A 27,332-nucleotide genomic window follows, 5' to 3' on the forward strand; every position below is an offset into this window, starting at 1 on the left:
TTCATTTTTTCAATCTAGCAGAATATGAAATAATTTCACCACAGATATAAGCTTTAAAGGTATCCCATAATATCCCATTGGAAATTTCTTCTGTAGGGTTAGTTGAAAAGAAAAAGCCAATCTGTTCTTTAATAAAATTAACAAGGTTTAAATCCTGAAGCAGAGAAGAATTGAACCGCCATTGCCTGGCACCAAAAATTACGTCAGCTAATTTGGTTGATAGTTTCAAGGGCGCATGATTGGAAATGGCGATTGCATCATACCTACAATCAATAACAGGTGGAGCTAATCAAGAATCGATAAAGAAATAATCAATTCTAGAGTAATTGTGGTAAACATGAGAAAAGAATGAAAACTCTATCGTTAGGGTGTAAAAACCTCCAAACTTCTAAAATTCCGGAATCAACTAAAAAGGAATTGATAAAAATAGCGACGCAGACCTATCCATTGAAGGGTTCAAACAACAGTTGAAATCTCCACCCATAATCAACGTATATTCCTTTACGTTAGGAAGGGATGCAAATAAATGTTTAAAGAACTTGGGGTAATCGGCATTAGGTGCATGAACATTAACCATAACTATTTTTTAATGAAGTAAACCAGTAATTAGTAAAAATGTACCTTTCGGGTCTGAAGTTGTTTTGTAGTGAACAAATGAAATCGAGGAGACTATAAAAATAGAAACTCCTTTCACCTTGGCTTGTGAATTAGAATTATGTTTATATGTCTGGAATGTTTATGGCACTTCTATCTCAATGTTTTGGCTAATGGTGGTGTTTCGCATTCCTTTTAATTTGGAGATTTGCCATCAAGAGAGATGGGGTTAAGGGAGCTTTCTGGCTGTCTATTGGCCAGTTTTTGGGCTTTTGTGGGTGGGGATGGGGCTATTCTTAGTTTAGTTTTTTCTTTCTGGGCTGATCTAAAACTATAAATATGTCTGAATTGTCGTAACATCCGGCTCCCCTTTGAACTTTTCTCCCTCTTCCTGATTAATGAGTCTCCTGTGCAGCAAGGTTAACCCTTTATATACCATATGCTTTATTTAATTTAAGTGGATAATATTATTAACTTTGTTTCATGGAATACGAATGGTTTAAACCATCCGATTAAACGGAAGAAGATTTTTAAAGTTTTCTATAGATTGAATGCTCAGATTATTTTTTGCTCAGGATACTCATATTAGGAAGGAGGATAATCAGCGATTTTTAAGATTTTGGAAAGGTCAACAATTCCACTCTAATTCACAAGCCAAGGTGAAGTTGAATTCTTGATCTGTTTAGCAGGGAAATTAGGCCATAAAACCCAGCAGAGAAAATAGGCAAGTACTTGAGTTAGAAAGAAGTGACTAGACAATTAACACATTTGAGAGCCAAAAATCCAGATTTACAATGACACAAGATGGGTTGTATACTAACCAGCCTGGTTGTATCATACAATTACAAAGATCCATAGACAGATCAAGTTAATGAATTATGAGATTATCCATTTCGGAGTAAACAAAAATGATAGATCAATAAATATGCTTTTTCAAAATGGACAACATTTGTAAGTTATAACACGCTTGGGTACAAAAGCTTTATTACTTTTATACATATTTATGTATATGAAGTCTGTGAAATAGTTTGACATGAACGCTTTTATCATGGCAAAGTACATGTTGGTTTTAATGTCTTTCACCCCTTCATTTGTCTTGCCCTCCCTCGTACATACTGAAAATAAACTAGTTTATCTGCTACATTTGTTAGATTCAATGTAAATTATTTTGTAATCCTCTGATTCTGTGGTGGTACTTTTGAGCCAACTTTTTTTGATTTCTTCCTTTAATATTGCCTGAGTATTTGTTATGCAACATTTGTTGTTAATTTCTTATTTCAAAATCAAAATTATTGTATTTCCTTAGTCAGACTTATTGGGTAAGTATTTATTTACTAGCCCGACACCCAGACGAAATCCTTTGGTTATAAAATATGTTCCCGCCTGAATATCTCTCCCAAAGTAGATTTATTCCTAGCCCTGCTTGCTCTGATCTTTATAAATGTGTTCACATCTTAGAATACATATTCAATACAAATTTATACTTCAAGGAAACCACTCCATCAAAAGTGCTGACCACCTAGCATCAGTTTTTAGCTGCCTTGCTATCAGATGTTGTTAAGATTCCTTCTCCTGCATGACTACCTTTCCTTTCAAGACTATCAGCATCAATGCCTTCCTCCTTTAATCTGCTGATCCCAAGTGCCTCAAATTAAAATGTTGCATACTTGTATATAAATCTCTAATGGCTTCACCCCTTCCCATTTCTTCAACCTTTGATAAGTGCTCACCCAATCCCACCTCAGGTGAGCTGATCATTTCCTCCCAACCTTCACCTAAACCTCTAGAATTTACATCATTCTCTCTTTCTCTGTTCCTGTCCTTTTATTCATGTATCTCTGATCAAACTTTGGCACTTGCCTATTTTGGCTTTCTTCTTGAGTCCTCTAATCAGTTTTTTAAATTAGACCTCTGTTAAAAGGTGCCATTTAAATGCAGATTGTTGATTCATATTGTCCAGTCAACCTTTCCAATGTTTTTCTGTAAAATTAGATTAATTTGGACAAAACTATGAACAGAAATTTTTGAAGAAGTCTAATTATTTGGTCTTTCAAGAACAGTAACAGTTTGGCCATTTTTTAAAAAAAGTGTAAAAGCTAGTGTTATCATGGATCTCTGTAATGTTTCTTTTAGGGAGGGGGTTCATTGTTCATATGAGCTGTGGATATGCCTTATTTATTTACACACAACTTCTTGGTCTCTTTAAGTCACAAATCAGCAATATGAAACGGGAGATGTCATCAGGACAAGACAATACCAGCAGCTTGCAAATGAAATTAATGCAATACAGTAATAGCCTGAGTGAGAAGGATTCCATTATCCAAAAGAAGAATGAGGTAAGATCACATGGTTTGTCTCTCATTTCATTAACACTGTCATATAAGCATCAGAATGAATCAATAGAGTCAGATGTGGAACAATGCTCAGTATTGTGGTTTTGGATTAGTTTAGTGCTACTGTGTTCTAAGATATTCAGTGCCAGCATGGGTTTTGACTGCATACAGTATTTTCCCTACATGTAGAGTCTAAAGTCAACATTTGGAGCCACCAAGCAAACATTGATTGCTTGGCAACAGAGTGTGGTATCATTGTAAGTGCTTGAATTCATTCTGCTACCATCAGTCCGAGCTTTGCTAATATCTTTAGCCTTGATAAACTATAAATTCAAACTCAGGTCACAGCTCTTACCCTGAAGAACCAATAAACTGGAACTGCAGGTTTGTGATTTTTCAAAAATCATCAAACTGAAACATTAATTCTGTTTCTCACTCCACAGATGCTGCCTGATTCATTACTTCCAGTTTTTTCTGTTCTACGTTCCAGATTTCCAGCAGCTGCAATATTCTGTTACGTCATACTGTGCTTGTACCTCAAATAGACTACAGCAGATCCAATCCAGGGGCAAACATAAATGTAGCATCTTACCTCATTTCAACCCGTTCAGTTTTGTTTTTTTGCTGTCTTTCAAAGTTCTTTTTTTTTGGGTGATGTGGGACTTTTGCTGAGTTTTCCTGATCTCCATCTCATGGTTTTAGCAGCAGCACCTGGAGAAATTCAGCAGTGAGGATGTAAGCATCTGTTAACACTGTTTTGTCTGGGATTTTCTCTGAAACTATGGTAACAGATTAGGGGTATTCCAGTGGAATTCTACATCTTTATATTGTACATTGAAAGTCATCTGAATTCTTTCCCCTCCAATCTTGTAAGTTCCTGTTCTATTCTAGGGATCTTTCAACAGTTTCTAATGACCCTGAGCTGGGAGGTTGTGCACTACACCCCATCTCCACCCAAACACCATGCCACCTCTCCCATTGGATATAGGGAAATGTATGGAACTACTGTGATGATAAATGCAAACCACTTTCTACCTGGGTAGCTCTGCACATTTCATTTGGTCCTTAATAAATCATTTGGTCAATAAATCATTGCAGCTATCAAGTTTTGACGAAGTAAACTAAGGCAATGGCATCAGTAATGCTGCACCCTACATTCTGGGAATTCAAGGCAGCAGTTGTGTAATGTCAATATTTGATAATCTTACAGACAAGTCTTGATTTGTAATTAGATATTAATCACATTTATTGATAAGCTGCAAATTGATGGTACCTCCAGGACTATAACAGATTAGAATTATAATTCTGCCTATTACAGCCTCACTTGGGAAATATTACTCCTATTTGAGCTCCAGGCTTGATGATGATCTAGTTTCTACCAGGATCAAAGAAAATGTTTGTTACAAAGTGGTGCAACTTAATTGGTGAGGCTGTTTGGTGTGGTGTCCTGCCTTCATTGGATGAAAAGAAATTCTGCTGTCATTGATAAATGATTTCAGTAAGCAGGCAGCTTTTGTAGCATATAAACTGAAGGTAAGAAGAGTTGATAATTTGCAGATATATGAAGACATTTAACCTCTATTTTCTGGGAGCTGAATATAAGTAAATAAGTACACCAGTAAATGTAGGGACTCACAAACATAGATGTAATAGAATTAAACCTGACTACACCCTGTACTAGGAAGCTGCTTTAGTGCTGTGTGACTTCTAATTTATTAACGAATGCTATCCTGTGGCCTATGGGTGTAATTTCAGGCAGCATTCAGCCACAAATGCTGAGTGTAATCTAGTTTATCAACAAGTGCAGTTAGGCCTTTTATAATTGATAATGCATTTGTCAGCTTCACCAAGAATGGAAAAGAAAAAGAGTGCAAATGTGTTTTTTTTAAAAAAGATTTGAGTAAAAACAATAAAAATTAAGTCCAGGAAGCTTGGGGTGTGAGGCATTTTACAAGTAGTAAGTGGAATACAGCAATAAGGTCATTCCATGACATGTATGAGGATGTTATCCCAATCCTTCTGCAGGCTAGCATGGACAACATTACTTAACCAAAACCATGAGAGGATCAGATTATTATTTGGACAGAAAACAATTGCCATACCATATCTAAAATAAAATAAACATTCAGAATGGGGTTCCTAAAGAAGGAAGTTCATGAAAAGATTCTCTGTGATAACAGTTCTCAATTTAAGGAGAATATGCCTTGCTGAGCATTGAATGATACCTTGATTGTTCATACTGGAGCACTGTTATGGTTGAAATTCCAAAAATGAATTTTTGATAATTTTTAATCTCCTTTTTAGGAAATCATGAGACTGAGATCTTCATCACTTGGGTCAAATAATGTGACGCACACAATCATCACAAAGCGGTAATCTATGTTAACATTTGTTAAAAAGTGTAAGATTATTGGATTACTACTAGCCTGCTAGCAATTCCTTTTAAAAAGTTAACAGTATTTTTTCCAAAACTGATGAAGTGTACCAACCAATTTGATACTAGTTGTGGCCGACAAAATTGTGACCTTGGTAAAATCACTGCAAGATGTCTTATTGTCACAAGCTATCAAATGAAGCATGAATAGAATATTTCACTGACAAGGCTGTATTGTTGATGTATAGGGACCCACAGGGATTGGTTATATCTTTATAGAACAGTTGATGCAGTGTCTGATAACTGTGGCAGAAGTAATGGCATTTTTGCACTGCAGCAAGATGGTAAGCATGACAGTATTTCAATGGTTATATTTTTGGTCATTCACTTCAGTAAAATAGAGGAACAAAAAATTACAAGCAGACAATTAAAGGGCAAGTAATAATGGCAGAAATAATTGTTACAGTTGTTCAGTTGTAGAGTAAGTGGGTTTGCAGCCAATATCAGTAGCAGCCTCAATAATGCAGTTTTGGTTGTTGCACGAGATCTGAAGTTCATATGGAGTGGCTCAGAGCCATTATGATTTTTGAATGATTGAGTCCCAAAAGGCATTAGATTCAGCTAAATAGTAGGGCAGTCAATTGATTGTTATTAATGTAGAGGATAACTGTGATCACAAATGAATGCCTTAATTTGTGATCACAGGCAAAAAAAACTAAACAACTGTGTGCAGTAATGGTAATATCTTCTCCAGGCTACACGGCATGGGCTTTGGCACTTCGGATAACTTCCCCACCACCTGCTGTTGGGCCTTCAGGACAATTCCTGTCATGCTGTTAGGCCCCAGGTCAACTCCATATAGAATGGTGCCCACAGATAGGAAGGCAGTAAATGTGATACTATTATTTAAGAAAAGAGAGAGAGAGAAAATAGAGAACTTGTAGACTAGATTGCCTGAAGTTGGTAAAAGGGAAAATGCTATTTGGGAAGTGGTAAGAAGGCATATTAAAAACAACTGGATTGAGCATGGTCAAGATAGACTTATGAAAGAGAAATCATGTTTAACAACTCTATTAAAAGTTTTTTGAGTTTTTAAACTAGCAGAATACATAGATAAGGGAAACAAGTGGATGCAGTGTTTTGGATTTCCAGAAGGCCTTGGATAAGGTGCCACACAGTGCTCATTAAACAAACTTAGAGTGCACGATTTTGGGAGCATGGATTGGAAATTGGTTAATGGACAGAAAATAGTAGGAATAAGTAGATCATTTTCAGATTGGGAGGCCATGACTTTTGAGGTACAGTAGAGATTGGTGCTGGAACTCAGCTGTTAGGTCATTATGATTTGAATGAGGGAACCAAATGTAATATATCCTGGTTTGCTGATAAGAAGCTATGGGCTCTGAGGAGGTTGTAGAGATACTGTGGGAGGATGTAGACAGGCTAAGTGAATGGGCAAAGACATTGTAAATGGAATATAATGATTGAAAAAATTAAGTTATTCACTTTGATAGGAAAATAGAAAACAGTCATTTTTTTAAATAGTGAGAAATTGAAAGGTGTTGGTGTTCAGAGGATCAGGGTGTTCTTGAACACAAATTCCTAAAAGTTAACATACAGTTACAGCAACCAATTAGGAAGACAAATGGTATTTTAGACTTCATTGGAAGAGAATTTGAGTAAAAGAGTAGTTTTGTTCTAATTATATTGGGTCCTGGTTGAGACTGCACCTGGAATCTTGTGTATAGATCTGCTGTTCCTACCCAAGGAGACAGACTTGTGGAGAGGAAATGCAGTGAAGGTTCACCAGATTCATTACTGAGATGGCAAGTCTGTTGTATGAAGAGAGGTTAAGTGAACTGAACCTATACTCTTGAGTTGAAGAATAGAGGTGAGCTCATTGAAAAATACTAAATTCTTATGGAGCTTGATAGGTTAGATGTGAAAATGATGTTTCCTGCAGCTGGGGTGCCTGGAACCAGGGATCACAGTCTTAAAACAAGGTCAGGCATTCAAGATTTAGCTGTGATGAAATTTCTTTGCCCAGTATGTTGTAAATCATTAAATTCTTCACCCAAGAGGGTTTCGGAGGCTCAGTCAAAGAGTATCTTCAAAACAAAGGTTGATAGATTTTTTGATATTCAAAGAATATGGGTTTGTGCAGGAAAGTGTTGCTGAGGGAAGAGTAGACGTGAGCAGTCAACCTGCCTACTCTTTCTGTTCTGTTTTTAATTGTGTAACTAAACTATTTGATAATGGTTCACATCTCACCAATGGTAGGATGAGGGAAATTTCAAATGCTCAAGATGCTGCAATTGGAGGAGTGAAGAGATTCAAGGATCATAAGACTAGAGGAGGTTACAAAGGAAAGGGAAAGCTCTTAGTGGAATTTGAACATGATGAAAACTTTAAATTGCTTCTCTGGAGATAAAGTCAATGCTTTGAAACATAAAAAATCAAAGCAGACCATTCTATCTTGATCCAATAAATATATTGGTATTCTGTTATTGTTGAGCAATATGATTATAGCTGCAATTTATTTGATTTTCTTTAAAATTGTTTGACAGTTCTGCAAAATAGCATGCACATTTAGTGTTATAATTAAATTTATGAGCAAAAGCAGGGGAGTTGTCGTGCATTAAACCGCGATTCGAGATTGACCAGGAGACGCAGAAGATTCTTCAAGAAGTTAAACCTTTATTTGCAAACAAAAGCTGTGACACTCAGAGAACTAGTCACTGAATGAACCTGAACAAAAGCTTACAGCTCTTTTTATTGCCTCTTCCTAGTCCATTTGGCATAATCAATCATGTCAGTTTCAGCAGCAGTGATATCTAGTTACAGACCCCCTCGTTTCACTGCATTCTGCCAAAGTTGTCTTCACAAGTGCTTTCTAATCTAATCACAACATGCTTGTACCTCACTACAGCCCTTCTAATCTAATCACAACATGCTTCAGTCATTTCTGCAGTATAGACATAGGTACCAGGCACGGGGTCACACTTAGGTCACCATGCTCAGTCACCCACGAGTTACCTTACTCTTCCCGTGCGCGGGCTTTCTCTTCCCTTCGATGGAGAAGGAGCCAGCGCCATCTTAGGCACAGAACAGATTATGAATAAACATGTCTGCAGCCTCTATTTTCTGTATAATCTATAGTTGTTGACTCATTGTGTTCAACAGTGTTATGATTGAGGCTTGGAGAACATTATGGTCTTGTCTTAATTTGCTGTGAAAGGTTTGATGGCTTCACTGCCACTTTTCAGGTGGAAAAATAATTAACCAGAATAATTTCTTAAAAATGTTCTCAATTAATCTATCAAGGTTTGTGTGAAATAAGAGCCATAACTACATGTTAATGTTTACTTGTTTTTCCAATTTATCTGTCTTTGTTTCACGTGAGATGTGAATTCTAGTCCTTGGCTCCTGAAGGATAATTTTACCTTTTTTTTTACACTGTAGATACCTTGACTATCCAATTCTGGGCCTTTTGAAAGATAGAAAACTTACTTCACCAAGTAAAGAATTAAAGACCATTTTCATTGAAAAGAATGGAAGAATTTAAACAAAAAACACAGGTACATTTAATATAATTTTAAGTTAAACTCTTTCATCTATTGGATAACCAGCAGGATGCTGATGAACCATGTACTTGTTCTTAGAAAGCTTTTAACAGGCAAAATGAGATTATTACAGAAGAGTTTAAATCTATTAACATTGAAGGTGCTGTTGCCTTGTATTTTCACAGTAGGTTAAGACTGAACTCTGGAATAATATTTTATAAAATCCATTCTTTTTATTTTTCCATTAGGAATTCTCAGCATACTGAAGACAAATTGAATACAGCAGGAAGTACTAAATATTTTTGCAACAGAAGTTACTCAACATTTTCTTCATTTTATGGTGTCCTTTCTTAGCCTTGATTAGCCAAAAAAAGTGGCATTTTGCAGGGGGTCTGTATCAGTTCATTTTAAACTACTGTTTATTATTGTTTAATGTATTGTTGAAGACTATAGGTGTAAGGTTTTGCTATTTTACCTTAGAAAGAAATTAAATTTAACAAAAAAGGTGGATGGTTTGAAGAATCAAGTATGGAAACTGAGAAAGAAATTAAGTGCAAGCTAAGAGTGTCCATTTGACAAGCCAGTGCTTTTTCTCTGCATGTTGAATGGTGATAGGTCCTGATTAATCCTGTATATTGTATGAAAGGCATTTTCTATTACACTTAATGTGCCAGTTTCACTTGGACAACACTGATTTAGAAGTAGCAATACACAAAGAGCACTGCCTTTTATTTGTGATTGTTCTCATTTACTTGTAAATATACTTAAGTACATGTATGCCAATGACTAATTGGATGCTTTTATAAAAGTGGATGACCTTTTGTTCTGAAGCCATTTTGTCATTTGATTGTGATGACTAATTCATCAGCATTGCAAATAGATTTAAGATGTATAGAACTTCTTGGTGACTTAGAGTAAACTTATTCAGAAGATTAAATTCTATTTATATTTAAAATAATGTATGCCAATTAAGACATTTTAATTTACAGTACCTAGAATGATTTTAACTATTCTAATTTTACCAAGATCCACTCATCATTTTGTTCCACACAAACCATAATATTTGTAAGTGAAACACCTCTGATTCAAATGTTAGTGGCTCTGAGGATGAAACTGATCATTAAATATACAATGTTCATTTTAGACTTTATCCTTTGACTAAAGGAAATAGTCCTAGTGTGCTCTTTTTTGTGCAATAAGCAACTCTGAAATTTTAGAGCTAAATGTTTTTTTTGTTAGTATTGGTGATCAAATAATATACATCTCAACTTTCCACTTGAATGTTGGGAGATTGTTAACTGTGTTACCCTAAACAATATACTGCACAGGTCTATTAGCCAATTGAAGAATCTAACACTGCATTCTATTCATTATACATTCTGGGATGTTAGAAATTGCTTTGTTTTAAGTTAATACAAGTAGATAAATTTTTGTATCGTTTGGATGCTTTTAAGGCTATCATATGATTTGAGATGGCAGCCAAGGGCACAGGATGAATTTATATGTATCCATGGAATTAAAAAATAAAAACGTTAGATAAAAATTGCCTTTTGTCCAGCAACATTACTTGTTCTGTAGTTTGTCTTTTTAGTTTTAGATCCTAATGCAAACACTAGGCTTACTTTATTACTTGTGGCACAAAGGCAGAAAGATTAGACATTGCTAAATATGGTATATATTGAACTCTCTGTATCCAGGGGGAAATGAGGGGTGAAAATTGCTCAAAAAACTACTGTACATCATACTAGTATTCTATACATAAAATTGCAAATAACAATGATTCACACTGCAATTCTATATTTTAAGGTTAATATAAAATTCATCAAAAATAAATGACTGTATCCACCATCACATTTTCAAAGAGGACATTGCTGCTACATCAGCCTACAATTGCTCTGCATTTATGTATAAATGTAAATAAATTAAAGATACCTTTACACACACTTGCATTATACTCAAAATAAAATTCACTGTTTGAACATTTATTCATAAAAAACAAATGCTGGAGGAACTCAGCAGGTCAGACAGCATCTATGGAGGAAAATAAACAGTCGACGTTTCAGGTTGAGACGCTTCATCAGGACTGTTTATTTCCCTCCATAGATGCTACCTGACCTGCTGAGTTCCTCCAGCATTTTGTGCGTATTGCTCCAGATTCCAGCATCTCTTGTGCCTTCACAAAGACAAAACAATCTGATGTAGACAACAAAATTGCTTAATATTCTTAGAAATTTTTGCCAGTTGCATAAGAATTCCAGATACATAAATACTGGTTAAACAGGAATTTACTGTACCCAGTGGCTCAGCTAAACATGTAATGTGCATATTAAGTAAACATAGGGCAAGCCAAGTTTGTATTATAGGACAAGAGAACCAGGTCCCACTTTAAGCAGAGCAATCAAACAAAACGAGCTATGCAGATGCTTGCAAAGTCTAAAGGATGTTTGCCCATCACTGCTTGCATTGTTTGTTGACATCAGAGAGCCAACTTGTAGGTGGACAGAGCCTGTAAACTGAATTGTTATTTACACATCATTAAATACAGATGAAAACAGTCAATCTGTTACTACTATTCTCAAAACCATTCCTACATGAATAAGCAACTACTTTTGCTACACTAACCCCCCCCCAAAATTCCTCGCGAGTCCAAAACTAATGACTCAATATTCACAGCAATCTGACACAGAAAGACTAACAATTCCTCCTCATGCCACTCTTAAATTAATAACTATATCCTGTGATCCTCCTAGCTGCCCAGTGATCTTTGAACATTTTTCTTTTACAATATTTTTATTATATCCACAAAAAACTACATGCATCAAAAAAAGGATAAAAATACTACTAAATACATTGTGTTAAATCATAATTAGGATCACAATACTCTAAATTAATAATCACGTGATAGTTAATAAAGAAATTGGATTTTATTATATAAAAAAATCTGCACCCACTACCAAAAACCGAAGCTGTTTGATCAAAAAAAAGACAAGGAAAAACTCTTGAAATGTAACAATGTCAGCCAATGTCTGCATCTTAGTCACCAAATCAAAGGTTTTGAAAATAATTCAAAAAAGGTCCCCACAGGGTTTGAAAGTCTAAGTTAGATTCAAGAATTGAACAACGGATCTTCTCTAGATTCAGGTATGACATAACATCCCGTAACCATTGAACATGAGTAGGCGGAGTAACTTCTTCCAATTAAGCAATACAGCCCTCCTGGCTATAAGAGAAATAAAAGCCAGAATGTGTAGAACAGAAGCCTTCAAAGTTATATCTTTTCTCCTACAATCCCAAATAATGCAATCAAAGGATTAAGATTAAAATTTATTTTAAAAAGCACAGAAAAAGTTTGAGACACCTCTGTCCAACATTTTTTAACATGTCCAGAACATGTGAATTAAAGAAGCCTCTCTGTTATTGCATTTGTCACAGTAAGGAGATATATCGGAATAAAAACGGGATAGTTTGACTTTAGACAAGTGAACTCTATGGACCACTTTAAATTGAAGGAGAGAATGACGGGCGCATAATGACGAAGTATTAACCAATTTAAAAATTTCATTCTAAGTTTCCTCAGAAATTGACATCTGCAAATCTTGTTCCCAAGCATTTTTAATTTTATCTGGTGGAACCTTACTCATTCCTAATAAACCTATCATAAATATTAGATATTGAGCCATCGTGAAAAGGTTTCAATTAAAAATTACATCTAATAACTTTTTATCATAGGAAAAGAATGTAGTTGAGATCGAAGAAAGTCTCTAATTTGTAAATATTGGAAAAAATGAGTTTTTGGTAAGTTATACTTGATAGACAATTGTTCAAACGAAGAAAGGTTTCCTCCAACAAACAGATCCTGAAAACAAGTAATACCCGATTTGTCCCACTCTTTAAAAACTACATCAGTCATAGAAGGTTTAAAAAACAATTAGAAAAAATGGGACTAGACAAAGAAAAACTCAATAAACCAAAATATTTTCTAAATTGTAACAGAATCCTCAAAGCGTGTTTAACTGCTAACTTATCTTTTAGTTTATTTAATGATAAAGGAAGCAAAGAACCAAGCAGAGAAATAATTTTTTAATAGAGTTAGCTTCCGAAGAAACCCATACTGGACAAGCCTTTTGATTAATGTAATGTAACCAAAACGTAAGATTTTGTATATTGACTGCCCAGTAATAAAACCTGAAATTAGGTAAGGCTAAACCTCCGTTCTTTGTAACTTTCTGAAGGTGAACTTTATTTAGTCTAGGATGTTTGTTATTCCATATGTAAGAAGATATAATTGAATCAAGAGAGTCAAAGAAAGACTTAGGAATAAAAACAGGTAAAGCCTGAAATAGATATATGAATTTAGGTAAAATATTCATTTTAATAGAATTAATTCGACCAGTCAATGATATAGAGAGGGGTGACCAACTTGATAAAACCCTTTTCACATAATAAAGTGAGAAAATTTTCTTGAAATAAATGTTTATAGCTTTTAGTAATTGATACCCCCAGATAGGTAAAATGATTTCTCACAATTTTAAAAGGAATGTTAATATCAAGTGGTACCAGGTTATTCAAGGGAAAAAGTTCGCTCGTGTAAGTTCAATTTGTATCCTGAAAACTGACTAAAACAAGAAAGTAAAGAAAGCGTAGGAGGTAACGAGGCTTCAACATTAGATATAAAAAGTAACAAATCATCAGCATATAATGAAACTTTATGGTTAATACTTCTGGAGATACCAATGATATCTCTAGATTCTCGGAGAGAAATAGCCGAAGGTTCTAAGGCCAAATCAAAGAGCAAAGGGCTCAAAGGACATCCCTGTCTGGTTCCACTTTGAAGTCTAAAATACTTAGACTTTTGAAAGTTAGTAAGAACTCGAGCAGAAGGGGATAAATAAAGTAATTTAATCCACTGGAATAAAATCAGGCCCAAAGTTAAATTTCTCTATAAAGTTTTAAATAAGTAATTCCATTCAATCCGATCAAAGGCCTTCTCAGCATCTAGAGATATCACACATTCTGATATTTCCTTAGAGGGAGAATAGATAATATTCAATAAACGATGAATATTAAAATGAAAATATAGTTTTTTAATAAAACCAGTCTGATCATTGGATATAATTGAAAGTAAAATGTTTTCCAATCTACGAGCCAGAACTTTAGATAAAATTTTAACATCCACATTAAGTAACAAAATTGGTCTGTACGAAGCACATTCCGTTGGGTTCTTATTTTTCTTAAGAATGAGTGAAATAGAGGCTTCATAAACAGATTGTGGTAATCTACCCAATTTAAAAGAATCCGAAAAAACAGCACATAAATGAGGTATGAACAAAAAGGAAAAAGCCTTATAAAATTCTCCAGGAAATCCATCAGGACCCGGAGTCTTTCCAGAATGTAAAGATCGTACAACCTCGGCGATTTCCTCATATGTAATAGATTGATCCAACTGTTTTCAGTTATCAGTAGAAAGTATTGGAATGTTTAATTGGTCAAAGAAATTATTCATTAATCATCTTTAGGAAAATTAGAACTATAAAGTTTAAAATAAAATTCTCTAAAAGTATCATTTATTTCTAAAAGATCAATTGTCCTCTCACCATTGGCTTTACAAATTTCTTTAATTTGCCATCTAGCTCTGAAGATTTTTAACTGGTTAGCCAGTAATTTACCTGTTTTATCTCTACGAATATAAAATTGACTTTTATCTTTTAAAAGTTGACTTTTAATTGGATATGTTAAAAGATTATATTTAGTTTTAATTTCAACTCGCCTTTTATGTAAAGCTGGATCTGGATCCAAACTAGATAACATCTAGCTAATCTAGCTGATTAACTAGATAGTCTTTCTCTCTGTTAGTTTTTTTCCTAATGTTTACTGTAAAAGAAGTAACTTGTCCTCTAATAAAGGCTTTAAAAAGAGTCCCGTACGATAAGACTAAAAATCTCTTTCGACATATTCTCTTTAAAGAAAAGAGTAATCTGCTTCTCCGTAAATTTTAAAAAGTCTTTTTCAGATGGAAAAGTTAGGTTAAAATGCCAAAATCTGTTTGTCTGAGGGAAGCCAGGGAGATTTAAAGATAGAAACAGGGAGCATGATCTGAAACAGCAATCTCTTTATAGTCACAGGATCGAACTGATGGAATCATATGATTATCAATAAAAAAGTCAATCCTGGAATATGTATGGTGAACATGAGAGAAAAAAGAATATTCCTTATCTTCTGGATGTAAAAAGCGCCAGGCGTCAATGAAACCAGTTTTCATTAAAAACGATTGAAGAAATAAAGCTGATTTATTAGGAGCAGCTAATTTAGTAGATGACCTATCTAGTTTTGGATCTAACTAGCAATTAAAATCTCCTCCTAACACCAAAGAGTAAAGATTCAAATCTGGTAGAAGTGAAAAAAAATCATTCAAAAAATCCTGGGTCATCCATATTTGGAGCATAAATATTAGCCAACACCATTGGTCTATTATTTATTTTCCCTGATACTATAACAAAATGACCATTAGTATCAGTTATTACCTAATATTGATCAAATGAAACTGTCTTATCTATAAAAATTGAACCCACCCCTAGATTTAGCTTGAAAAGAATGAAATTGGAGTCCATTCCATCGATTAAAAAAACGTGAAATATCACAGTTACGAATATGAGTTTCTTGTAAGATAATAGAGGCTTTGATTTTTTTTTAATATCGGCAAAAATCTTATTTTGCTTCACAGGGTGATTTAAGCCTTTCACATTGAAACTAAGTAAATTAATAACTCGATCCATTATAATATTGTTTAAATGTAGGTAAAAAGAGAATAATGAGCAAACCATACTGGAATGCACAAACACAATGAACTCCAATGGAGTTCCAGATAAGGTAACTAAGCAACAACCTTGGCTGACAGCCCAAAACAGCATCCCAGAAAGAAACTCACCCTCCTCCCACCACCCAAAGAGAACAAGCCAGCAAGGAGACAGCTGGCACCTACCTAAAGACAGATTAACCCAAAATATCTCTGCTCAGTAACTTTAAAGGTTAGTAAAATTGCAACCCAGTCATAAAAAAAGTTACGAATGTAAAAAACAAGTGTCCTTATTTCAAAATGTATTTGAAAAAACAATTCAAAATAAGATTTTAAAAAATCATAAAACTTAAGCATTCAAAGTATTAGTAAGTGGTTACCAAAAAAAGTAAAAAATAGAAAATGTCAGAGTATGAAATCATTCAGTGGGAGTTTCCAGAAAAAGCTGGGCTTCTCCGGGTGACCAAAACCATTTCTGTGAACCATTTTTCAGTATAATTCTGAGTCTTGCAGGGTAATGAAGAAACGGTTTGTAACCTTTCTGGTACAGATCTGACATAACCTTTTTAAATTTAACCTGTTCCTTCATAACCTCGGGTGAGTAATCTTCAACAATTCTGATCTGACGGTCTTGATAGTCAATCAATCCTCTTCAACATGCTTCACAAATTAGAAGCTCCTTAGTTTGGAAGTCATGGAGAGAGATGATGATTGATCTGGGTTTGACTTGCGTAGGGAGTTTAAAAGAGGGTGATCTGTGTGCTCGATCAATCTTAGGCAAAGATTTTAGAATACCAGGGAATAATTGAGTCAAAAACTTTGCAAAGAATTCCGTAGGTTGATTACCTTCAGACTTTTCTGTTAAACCCAGAATTCAGAGATTGCATCTTCTGCTCCTGTTTTCTAAGTCAGTAATCTTCTGCTTTAATTTTTCATTATCTTTGGTTTGCTTTTTACAAAGGTTCTGTAAGTCATCAATTTTCCTATCCAAAACCGAAAGAGAGGCTTCATTCACTTTAATTCATCCTTCATGATCTTCCAGGATTTTTTGAATAGAGTCGAACTTAGAATTGAGCTGTTGAAGCTGCTCGAAAATAGCTTCCAGAGTTCCTCAACATCTTCCTTAGTGGTTTTCATAGCCTTAGCACCCCTTGTATTCATAATAGGATAAAATTGCGTTTAAATTTGCTACTGAGGATGAAAGAGAAAGATTTCAAACCAGGTTGAAGAAGTTAAATATAGTGAGAGCAGCAGCAAATAGCTGTTACTCCATTAACGGCCAGCAGAGACTCCGTCTTTGAACATTTTTAAGGTAGAGGTAGATAAAATTTTTGATGAGCATGGGAGTAAAAGATTAAGAGGGATAGACAGGAAAGTGAAGTTGAGGTTACAGCCAGGATCTTACTTAATATCAGAGCAGGCTCCATGGGCCAAGGGAACTACACCTGCCTCTTTCTAATTCATATAGACACATTCTTGGTGGATCACAGAGTCATACTCATTGGCTATTTGACTGGTTATTGCCGTTGCATGGTTTGCTACTGCTACAGGCTAGATGGTTTTCACTGAAGAACTGTAAGAGGGAAACTATCGTAATAAGAAACTGTTTGGGAAAGGGAGCAATGTGAATGGGCTGTGTTTACATTTGCCCGAAGCAATGAACCCAGTGATAAATATATTTGCAAACAATTGCAAAACTATTGGTGTGGGAAAGTTCACAGGGGAATTTTCCAACATAAAAACTAAACAAAAACAAACTGTCAATCAAAACTACCTCAAATTAAAACATTTTTAAAAAGTAACAATTCTGACATTGCATGGAGTTCATTCATAAAGCTGAAAGATATTGTCTAACATTAATGATTGCAGTCAGTGGTTCAGTCACAATGGATACAGTTTTTTTTTAAGTCTATTACATTTGCAAGTTTATGCATATACCTTTTCCACACACAATGGACATCAGCTTACCCTTGCTCTACTGTAATTGTATTCTACAATTATGTTGTAAGTGTGCTACAAGTAAAATTATATTATCTCTTCTATTCAGCATGATCTTGTTGAATTACCTCATGGGAGACATGTTTAGCTAAATTAACTTGCTTAAATATTTTAAAGAAAAGTATCTCTCATGTCAAATATGTAATTCACTCCACCCTTCATAGAATGCTTTAAAAACTGAAAATTCTAATAACCTGTTCTACTGGTTTTACTTACTCTAATAGACTTCTTGTCAGTCTTAAGGCCTCCGCCCAGTTTGTTTTTCACATTGCACTTATCATGATCCTGAATACTAAGTCTAATGTTACAATCACCTAGCAACATATCCAGTGTAAATTATTAATGTCTAACCATCATGATTCCCCATGGATCACTGCACAAAGATACAACTGTTTTGATTTAAATATTTAGTCGCATTTCTCTTGTGGCCGTGAGTGTCAATATTTAGATTATAAAGCTTTGTTGCAAAGCTCACAACTAGTAAATGCAAAATGCAGAAGTCTACTTGTATGTGTCACATGAGCAACTAGATGTACAAAATATGTTAGCCTCAAACCGCCAAGTTATCTTTAACTACAAAAAGGATATCTGGATTGTCAAGGAATGAATGGGATGTTTTAAATGAGAATTCTTTTGTTCAAAAAGTGTCATAAGATTAGAGCTGACTGCATGAGAAATATGCTATGGAACTGTTCACTGAGTTTTCAGGTAGCTTGTAGGATTGTTTACTGTAAAGGCTCCTTTCTCTATTGACTGTAGGTTTTAGGGATAAAGGTTGCTGCACATGCATCAGCATAAGTTGGCACAATATACAAATATGCCATAGATTGGCCCCAAGCTGCAAACATTAGCAAAAAATCTATTTATTAGGATAGCCTATCTACGTGGGGAGTGCAAAATTTCACACAGGGCAGTACACTTCTAGGTTGGGTCAGGGTAGAAAAAAACACTACTTCAGAACTTAATCTATTGACTTTGAAATTCTTGATTTTGACTCCATATCAAAGTGTGCTCTTTTCTTTTTGTAAACAAATGAAATTAGAAGAGTCACAAGCATTACAAACATGGTTTTCAGATGCTTTGGTTGGATTGTATTTCTTTCGTCTCTTAGGATTGTACTTTCGTACCATGAAGGCTGACTAAATGCAATCAAACACCCCTAATATTGAATAATTAACAAATAACCCTGTATAAAACAATTGACCAGATAGTAAATTACTAATTTTAACATACTTTAAATAACTTAACACCTATCTAAAATTTAATTATTTCTAAACCCAATGCTTCTTTAAAAAAATAAAAATTACCTTATCAGGACAAGATTCTAAAAGCATCTCTCTACATGACTAAAATTAGGCATGGTGTTAAGACATTCGCCTTGGAAGGAAACATAGAAATGTAAAGTACTTTTTGGATAGAGAAAGATTGAAAGATGTTGGTGTTCGGAGGGCCTAGGTGTCTTTGCATATTAACTTTATGTTTTATGTATGACTAAAGCAAACAATTGGAAAAACAAATGGTATGTTTGTCTTTATTGCACGTGGATTTGAATGCAGGAGAGATATATTCCTCCAATTACATAGGGCGTGCATCAGGAATATTGTGGCTAGTCTCTCTTCAAAAGGAAGGATAAAATTGCAATGGACTGCAGTGAGAATTCATCAGACTGATCCCCAGAATATTGGGTTTGCTACATGAGGAAAGATTAGGCAGAATTGACCTAAAATCTAGTCAGAAGAGACTGCAGATCTGGAGCAAAAAACAAATTGCTGGATGAACTCAGTGGGTCAAGTAGCATCTGTGGAGGCAAAGAGATCGTCAACGTTTTGGATCAAGACTCTGCATCAGGATTGTGTAAAGGCAAGACAACCAGTATAAAGAGGTGAGGGGGAGAGGAGGGGTTGATGAGCAGATAGAGCCAGGTGAGCTAGGGAGGGGTGGAGACAAAAGGTTGCAGAGTATGGAATCTAATAAGGAAGGAAGGAAAGCAGTGAGTGGAACCAGGTAAGGGAGGGATGCTGGGCAAAAGGGGAACAGTGAGGGAGGGGGTAAGGGACCGAGTTCTTGCTGATGAATCACCTGATAAATAAAATATACTCTACGACGGACTTTGAAAGGTGAACACCATCTTTTTCACCTTATTCTGAGTCTAGTAGTAAAGAGAATGAAGGCATCTTAGGAGGATGCAGCCATTTTCTATGGAAGAGTTGATAGTTGGAGATAGGAAACGGCAGATGAATCAGAAAATATAGGAATGCAGTTGTTACCATGGATTCATAATCAGAATGTTGGCAAGTCTTTTCTGCAACTGCAGATGAGTCCTGAACAGTACACTGTTTCCCTACTGCCATCTAAATCCTGAAGTTTCTCTCAGTTGTGTGGGTGAATCAAGTTTGAGGATAACTGCAATAGTGCCTTGCAAAATACAGGCCAAGTATTCCTAACTTTTAATTGGACTCTCTGCCATGTGATGCAAGTGTACAAACAGTGACATATTTATTTTAGATCTCCACCACCTTGTGTTGAATAGAAGTATTGCAGGGATTAGAATCCTTCATACATTCCAGCTCACTTTATAAAACTTTACATTAATGCATAGCTACAGAAAATAAGCACCTAGTCCCACCGACTCCAACCCACAAATCTCACTCCCAACCCACAATTGGTCCCAACTCCCTGATGTCCCAAGGGGCCCAATGCTCCAAAACCCTGATGCCCCTTATCCCCCAGATGGGGGCCCTAATCTGCATCCCATTCCAATACCCCTCAAAGGGCTGATCCTTCAAAGGACAGATTGAACATCCCACCCCAACCCTAGATCCTAAAGAGTTCTTGGACCACCAACCCTCTCTCCCCCTCTATAGAATTTATCTACCTCAGCCTGAAAAATATTCAAAGACTGCTTCCACTGCCCTTTGAGGAAGAGTGTTCCAAAGACTCACAATATTCAGGGGAAAAAAAAATCACTTCATCTGTCTTAAACAGGTGACCCCTTATTTTAAAACAGTAACTGCTAATCCTAGATTCTCCCACAAAGTTGTCCAACCTTTCCTCAAAGGCCAACTTGCCCATTCCAGATACCAGTTCACTTCTTCCAATGTATTTACACCCTTCTTTAACCAACTATAATTTGAGGCCTCTGATTTCTGGGTGAGAAACTTGGGGAAGGAGAGAAGTGCATAAATTGAGTTAAGAAGGAAGAACAGAAATACACAAGCTGGGGTAGGAAGTCACAAGCTGAAGGGAGAGAGAGTGTTGCAAAAATTAAGCAAGGACTGGACATTGTAAAAGAGGTACACCCATTAATGCACATACATCCATGTTTTGAAAGGGCAGATAAATCTTGGCCTTTGTGTCTTATAGAAGTATTTATGATTTGTACATGTTTTTTTGACATTTTATTAAACAGCATTGGAAATTAAAGCATAATTTTGTAGTTATTTTCCAATCATAAAATTTTTGCTCACATTTCTTCTTGGAATTTGTATCTTTTATTTAAATCATCTATAGTTTAAAGCTACAGTTGTTCCTTCATTCACAAAAGGATTGCATTCCTAGAAAATGTTTCATTAAGCCAAATTTCATAAATCAAAAAGCTGGGCAAAATGTAGTATGGATACTTTGGTACAGTGCATTCCCTTAGCAGAGAGTAACATGCCATTTGTTGCAGGTTAGAGGATGACATGCTTAAACTTTGGTTTTGTGGGTGCTGAGGTGGCTAGAGAGACCAATATGGAAACCACATACTCTCCCACATATGAGGTAGGTGGTGTCTGCTGAAATGGGCATGTGGTTAGTTTGTGAGGTATTCACATGGAATGAGCAACAGGTTATGGAGGTGAGAATTGTTTGGGTTAAGAGAGCATTAGATGGATGAAGAATAGAGAAGACAAAAGGATTAATGTTTTGTAATCTTGTAATTCTATAAAGCAACATGATTATACCACTACAGTACAAAGATAGATAATTATATGGTCTCATGTTGGAGTCAACTTGGAGCATAGTAATTTATTAAGCATATCTATCAAAGTTTAGTAGTATGTATGAGAAAAATGTATAAAATAGTAATCACATTACCAAGTCCAAAGCTGCTTTTTACATTAGCCTGAGATGAAAAGAATGGTCTGCAATTGTATGTGGCAATTCATCACTGACTGCCTAACCACACGAGCCACACATAATATATTAAGTTAAAAATGGTGAAAGAAACATTTTGGGGAGAAACCATGATAGGAACTAAGCTAAATAGCATAACAGAAACTTGAAAGCATGCAGATACAGACTCAAAGCACCGAGGGAGTAAATTACTATAATTAAATGATTTATAAAAAAGTGAGGAAAAAATGAAATTGGATGATAGTGAGAGTTAAGTACTGAGGGGGAAGTAAATGCTAAGCAATTTCCACCAAAGGAACAGTGAATGAAATATATATATATGAAAAAACTAAAGTAATTAATTAATCCTTAACGAATAACCAAGTAGAGGATACAAAGGTTACAGTGGTCTGAAATAAATGTGTTTTTTTTCCCAATGATTCTGAACATCAGGGGTATTCAGGAGCATTGAAAAACCTTAATAACAAAGTGAGGGGCATGGTTTTGCTGTCTGTAAAAGTCTTTAGAGGAGTTTTGTGGGCAAGACTTGACCCAGCTCATGGATGTGTCTCAGTTACATAATACGAGGACCTGGCACCACTTAGGTTCAAGTTGTATTTAATCAGCATGATTTTCGTTTCTAGGTACAGACAAGAAAAGTGGGTAATATTGATGCATCTCAGCAGGTGAGTACAGGAGCAGAACCCACTCAATAAACAAATACAGGAGCTCCCTGGGTTACTGATGACCTGATTTACAGAAATCTGACTTTGTACAAATTCTCCCATATATTTTAAAAGCATTTTCTGAAATAATAATAAAAAAATAGCAAAAGTATGTAGGGTGATACGATATGGGTAGCTATAGAAAACAGACGTTTCTGGCTTAAAGACAGTTCTCAGGAATGGAACCCTTACATAACCTGCGGACTGCCTGTACTTTACTTTTCTCTTTCGTGAAGCATAGTGGATGACACCACATTTTTCCACATCTCCATCAAGTTCAATCTCCTGCATTTTTTTCAGCAGTTATGAGAAAATGAAAGGTGCTGAGGTTCACTGATAAAAAGCACAAGTGTATTGTGGTAAGAGAGATATGTCTGAAGTTCTAAATGCATAGTTTGACATTGATGTTATTAAAGAAGATGCTGCTGCTAATGTTGAAATAAAGGAGAAAATAGTAGAGATGTTGTGTAGTATAAAAATAAAAAGGTGATACTTTCAAGTTGGGAGTGCTCAAAGGTGAAATTTCACTTGATCTAGATAGAAGGCACTACACTGCTGAGGAAAGCAAGCATGGAGATAGCAGAGTTTCATGTGAAAATTCTCTAATCCTCTTTAAATATGGGAGAATTATTAAGGGTTTGTAGGATTCCAAGGTAAGGTGGGGGTGGGGAAGGGGAAGGGAGTCATTTGCAAAATAAACACATTAATAAATGACTGCAATGATTAATTTGTAAAAGGCAAACTGTGCTTTGACTAGACCAAGCTCTCAGATGAATTATCAATAAGGCTTTGTAGGAGTTGTCTGGCTGGTTTTGATAGACTTTGAAAGGAGTTGATAAGTTTGTTATGTTGTAAATTGCTAGCAAAATTAAGACAAGCAAGATTAAAAGAAGAGAGTAGTGCCTTTAATCTCAAAGGTATAACACAAGATTTCCCAAGAGTTTGCATTGACCACTGGTCTCTTTAAAAATATATATTAAATGACTGTAACTGTAAAGCTTGCAGTTAAATAAATCTCAGAAATGTAGGCAGTACAAGAGCTAGTAACAGATTTCAGATACATACAGACGTTCTAATGAAACTGTCAGGTGAAATTTAATGCTGAGATATGAATGATTAATTTTGCCAAGAGGAATGAGAAAAGTAATATAAATAACATGGTACAATTTTTAAAGGGATTACCAGGAATAGAGACACAAAATAGTAAAAAAAAAATGTACAAAATCAAAACTTTCAAGGTGGTAGGACAAGTTTAGAAGACCTCTAATAAGGCAAGTAGGATCCTTGGCTTTATAGGGACACAGACTACAAGCCTTTTTAAACCATTTGTAAGGCTCTAGCTGAAGTAGAATATCCAGTTCTGAGCACTAGAGTTTAGGAAGAATGTTAAGGTTTTAGAAAGAGTGCAGAGGAAAATTACTAGAACAGTCAGTTTCCTTATAACACTGCATTGGCCAATAATTTGGAGATGGGGTAAGAATATCTGACACAATAAGTAAACAAAGTCAATTTAATCAGAAAACAGAGTATACTTAAACAGCAAAAGATAGATACAAATTATGTCCATAAAATCAATCTCCAGTCACTTACAGCAATGTGGTCATCAGGCATGATTGACAGGGGAATTACTCAATCATCTTAAATGTAGCTGATCGTAGTACTGTCATTATATATAGCCTTCCTTAAATAGGATTTGAGGGGAAGGTGAATGCAGGACCTCAATTACAGAGAGAAGTTGGGGTTGTTCTCCTTGGAGCTGAGAATGTTTAAGGAGGAGTTAGTGAAGGGTTCTTGAGAGCAAGTAATGTGAAATAGTTTTGAATGGCATAAATGCAGGTAACCAGAAGATCGATTTAACATAATTAGCAAAAGAATCAGAGATTCAGAGGCGTTTAGTTATACAGTGAATTACAATGGCTTGGAATCCAGTTTGAAAAAAATAGTGGAACCCGATTCATTAATAATATTCAAGAGAATTGGATAAATACCTGAAAGAGAAAAATCTCTGGGTAAAGAGCATGAACCATGGACTAACTGGATAACTTTTTGAAAGAGCCAGGAGAAGTACAACGTGCTGACCGATCTTCTTTCAAGTGGTATCAATTTATGATTCTACGACCATCAAAAAGAGTGCAGTTGGAAAAAGGTAAGTCCTCAATGTAGACAATGGAAATAAAAGCAAGGAAAGCTTTGAATTTTCATGCAGTATTGGCTAAATTATGTTTGGTGTATTGATGCCATTATAGAAAGATATTAAATGGAAAAGTCAAAGAGCTATAGAGCATGGAAACTGACCCATTGGCCCAACTCATCCATGCTGATCAAGGGTCCTTCCTGAGCTAGTCCCATTTGCCTGCACTTGGCCCATTTCCCTCTCAATCTTTCCTATCTGCGAATCTGTCCAAATATATTGTAACTGTTGTAACTGTACTCGCCTCTACTACTTCCTCTGGCAACTCATTCCATATACCCACCACCCTCTGTGAGGGAAAAACTTGCCTCTCAGGTCCCCATTAAATCTTTCCCCTTTCACCTTAAACCTGTGCCCTCTAATTTTAGGCTCCCCTACCCTGGGAAAAAGACTTTGACCATCCACGTTATCTATGCTTCTCATGATTTTATAAGCCTCTATAAGGTCACCCCTCAGCCTGCTTTGTTCTGGGGAAACAGTCCCAGCCTATTTAGTCTCTCCTCATAACTCAAGCCCTCCAGTCCTTGCAACATTCTTATGAATCTTTTCTGCACCCTCTCTAGCTTAAAAGGACAACAAGGGTCACTGGAACTTCCAGGAAGGAAAGAATATAGTTTGTGAGAAATGCTGGAATATAGTTTGAGAGAACGGCTGGCATTGAGCTCCTCAGACTATGTTGACACTAACATGTGAGGTGGCTGATGGAGTGGCTTTTTGCTTCCATTGAAGCACACAGCAAATCATCCATTTTGACTATTAAATAATGTTTGAAGTTCTCATCTAGCAGACACAGTATTGCTGTTACTAAACTTGAAACCTGAACTAGTTGGAATATGTAAAGAACAAAACCTTATAAATTTAAAACATTGATCTTAAGGAGTGCCAAATAGAAGGTAAATTAGACTTGATTTTTTGTGAAATTAAATACATTTTCTAAAAATCTCAGAATATGAAAGATAGATACAACAAGCATTGAGAACCTGACCCCAAATATAAGTGTATGACATTGCCAGCATCTCCAAAAATTAGTATCTTCAGTTTTTTTTTGAGAGAGTAGGTAGGGAACACATTTTGTTTACCTGGACAAACTATCTTCTATCTTAGGAATTAACAGAAACCTTAAAACTAAATTAATACACTTCACTGTCTACACACAGAGCTGTTAAACAACAATTCTTGGCTACATCATAAATTTGAAGCAGAGTAGCAAAATATCCACTAAGCTTACACTCAACTTGAAAAATTGCAATAAACTTTAAAAAGATTCTTTAAAGGGACTTGAATTCTGGATTCAGTTATGTTTCAAGAGTCAGTGAATTCATACTTAAACATAATGTGGAAAGAAATTGCATCCATAATAATAAAAAAAATCATGTAGAAAGAGAACCACCATTTATTTAGATTTCCAAGTTCTTAAGGAATCCATAGTCCTTTCCAGCAGAGATTTACTTTCAGAATGCAAATAGAAAGATCCAAATCCACTGGCTGATTTGAACACAGAAAAGTCCCCAAATAGCAAAGAGATGAATGGCTAGTTAAATTGCTTTCTGCTTCTCCAGATACTATTATCCTGGAACCTTTCAGATTTACCAAAGAGAACAGATTAGGGACTGTTTAAAATCACACCTGGAAGCCAATAATGCTGCAATTATTCAGTACTGCATTGAAGTAAAGTGTACTCCCATGTTACAGAGGGGTTGCATGTCTGTCTCACAGTTTTCTACAATGTGAACACTTTTTTCCCCAATGAATCCCATGTTATAAGTGGAGATGCATTCCTACGGAAAGATTTTCTTTCAACAGTAATACCTAGTGGGTGCAGTCTATAGGCAAGAGAATTCTGATTGTATTGTAGGCCAGAGAGAAAGATTGTTGTTTCAATTTTAACTAGAAATGGAGGTTACATTGTTTGATAGAGTATCGTTGTACAAATATCAATAGAATAGATTGCCTTGTCAATTTCCAAAACAAATCCCTTAATCCCACTGTGAACTGGGAGACTTCATTCATTGTCCTTAGTAAACGAGTTCAATTCTCTGTGAACATTCTATGTTTATTTATTTAGTTCACATAAATTCCATAAGAGCAAATTTTAATTCTGTATCACTACCAAAAGATTTGAGATTTGTAAAAAAAACACAAGGGTGAATTTCCATTATCCGAACTTCCATAAAATGAGGGTACACTAATATTTGTAAAGGTTTCTACTTCTGTCCTAGAAAGGGTTTCAAACATCGTCACTGCAGAAGAGATGAAACTGAGCCAAAGCTAACACAGACTATAAATAATACCTGGCACTTTAAGTTTTAAAAAAATGTAAACTTTAACATAAGCATTGCTTCAAAGAGTCACATAAAAACATAAATGACGGGATTCAGTAAAATTCATAATATAAACCAAAGCTCTGTGGGCTTCAGTGGACAAACAACTATCTTTTATTTATTGAATAGCATGTCAATAAAGAACACAAACATAGAAAAATAGGAACAGGAGTAGGCCACTCTGTCAGTCCTGCCCCCTCATTCAATGTGATCGTAGCTGATTTACTATTTCCCTTCTCTTCTGGCCAGTTCTCTATAAGCCCTAAATGTCTTGATCTTTTAAAAATATACCTACTTCCTATTTAAACAGCCCCAGTAACCCTCCAGGGTACAGAATTCCAAACA

The 27,332-nt window shown here is 35.4% G+C and overlaps 1 protein-coding gene across 1 annotated transcript in view; it reads left to right on the top strand.

Moving 5' to 3' along the window:
* pof1b (POF1B actin binding protein) overlaps positions 1 to 10,407 on the top strand; it is a 73,903-nt gene extending 63,496 nt beyond the window's left edge. The window contains exons 13-16 of the mRNA XM_052021348.1: positions 2,802 to 2,930; positions 5,232 to 5,299; positions 8,764 to 8,879; positions 9,113 to 10,407. Coding sequence (XP_051877308.1) covers positions 2,802 to 2,930; positions 5,232 to 5,299; positions 8,764 to 8,866 — 300 coding nt within the window. The 3' untranslated portion in view covers positions 8,867 to 8,879; positions 9,113 to 10,407. The remainder of the gene's footprint in view (positions 1 to 2,801; positions 2,931 to 5,231; positions 5,300 to 8,763; positions 8,880 to 9,112) is intronic.
* Positions 10,408 to 27,332: the final 16,925 nt, after the last annotated feature.

The sequence above is a fragment of the Pristis pectinata genome, chromosome 8, assembly GCF_009764475.1.
Source record: "Pristis pectinata isolate sPriPec2 chromosome 8, sPriPec2.1.pri, whole genome shotgun sequence".
NCBI lineage: Eukaryota > Metazoa > Chordata > Chondrichthyes > Rhinopristiformes > Pristidae > Pristis > Pristis pectinata.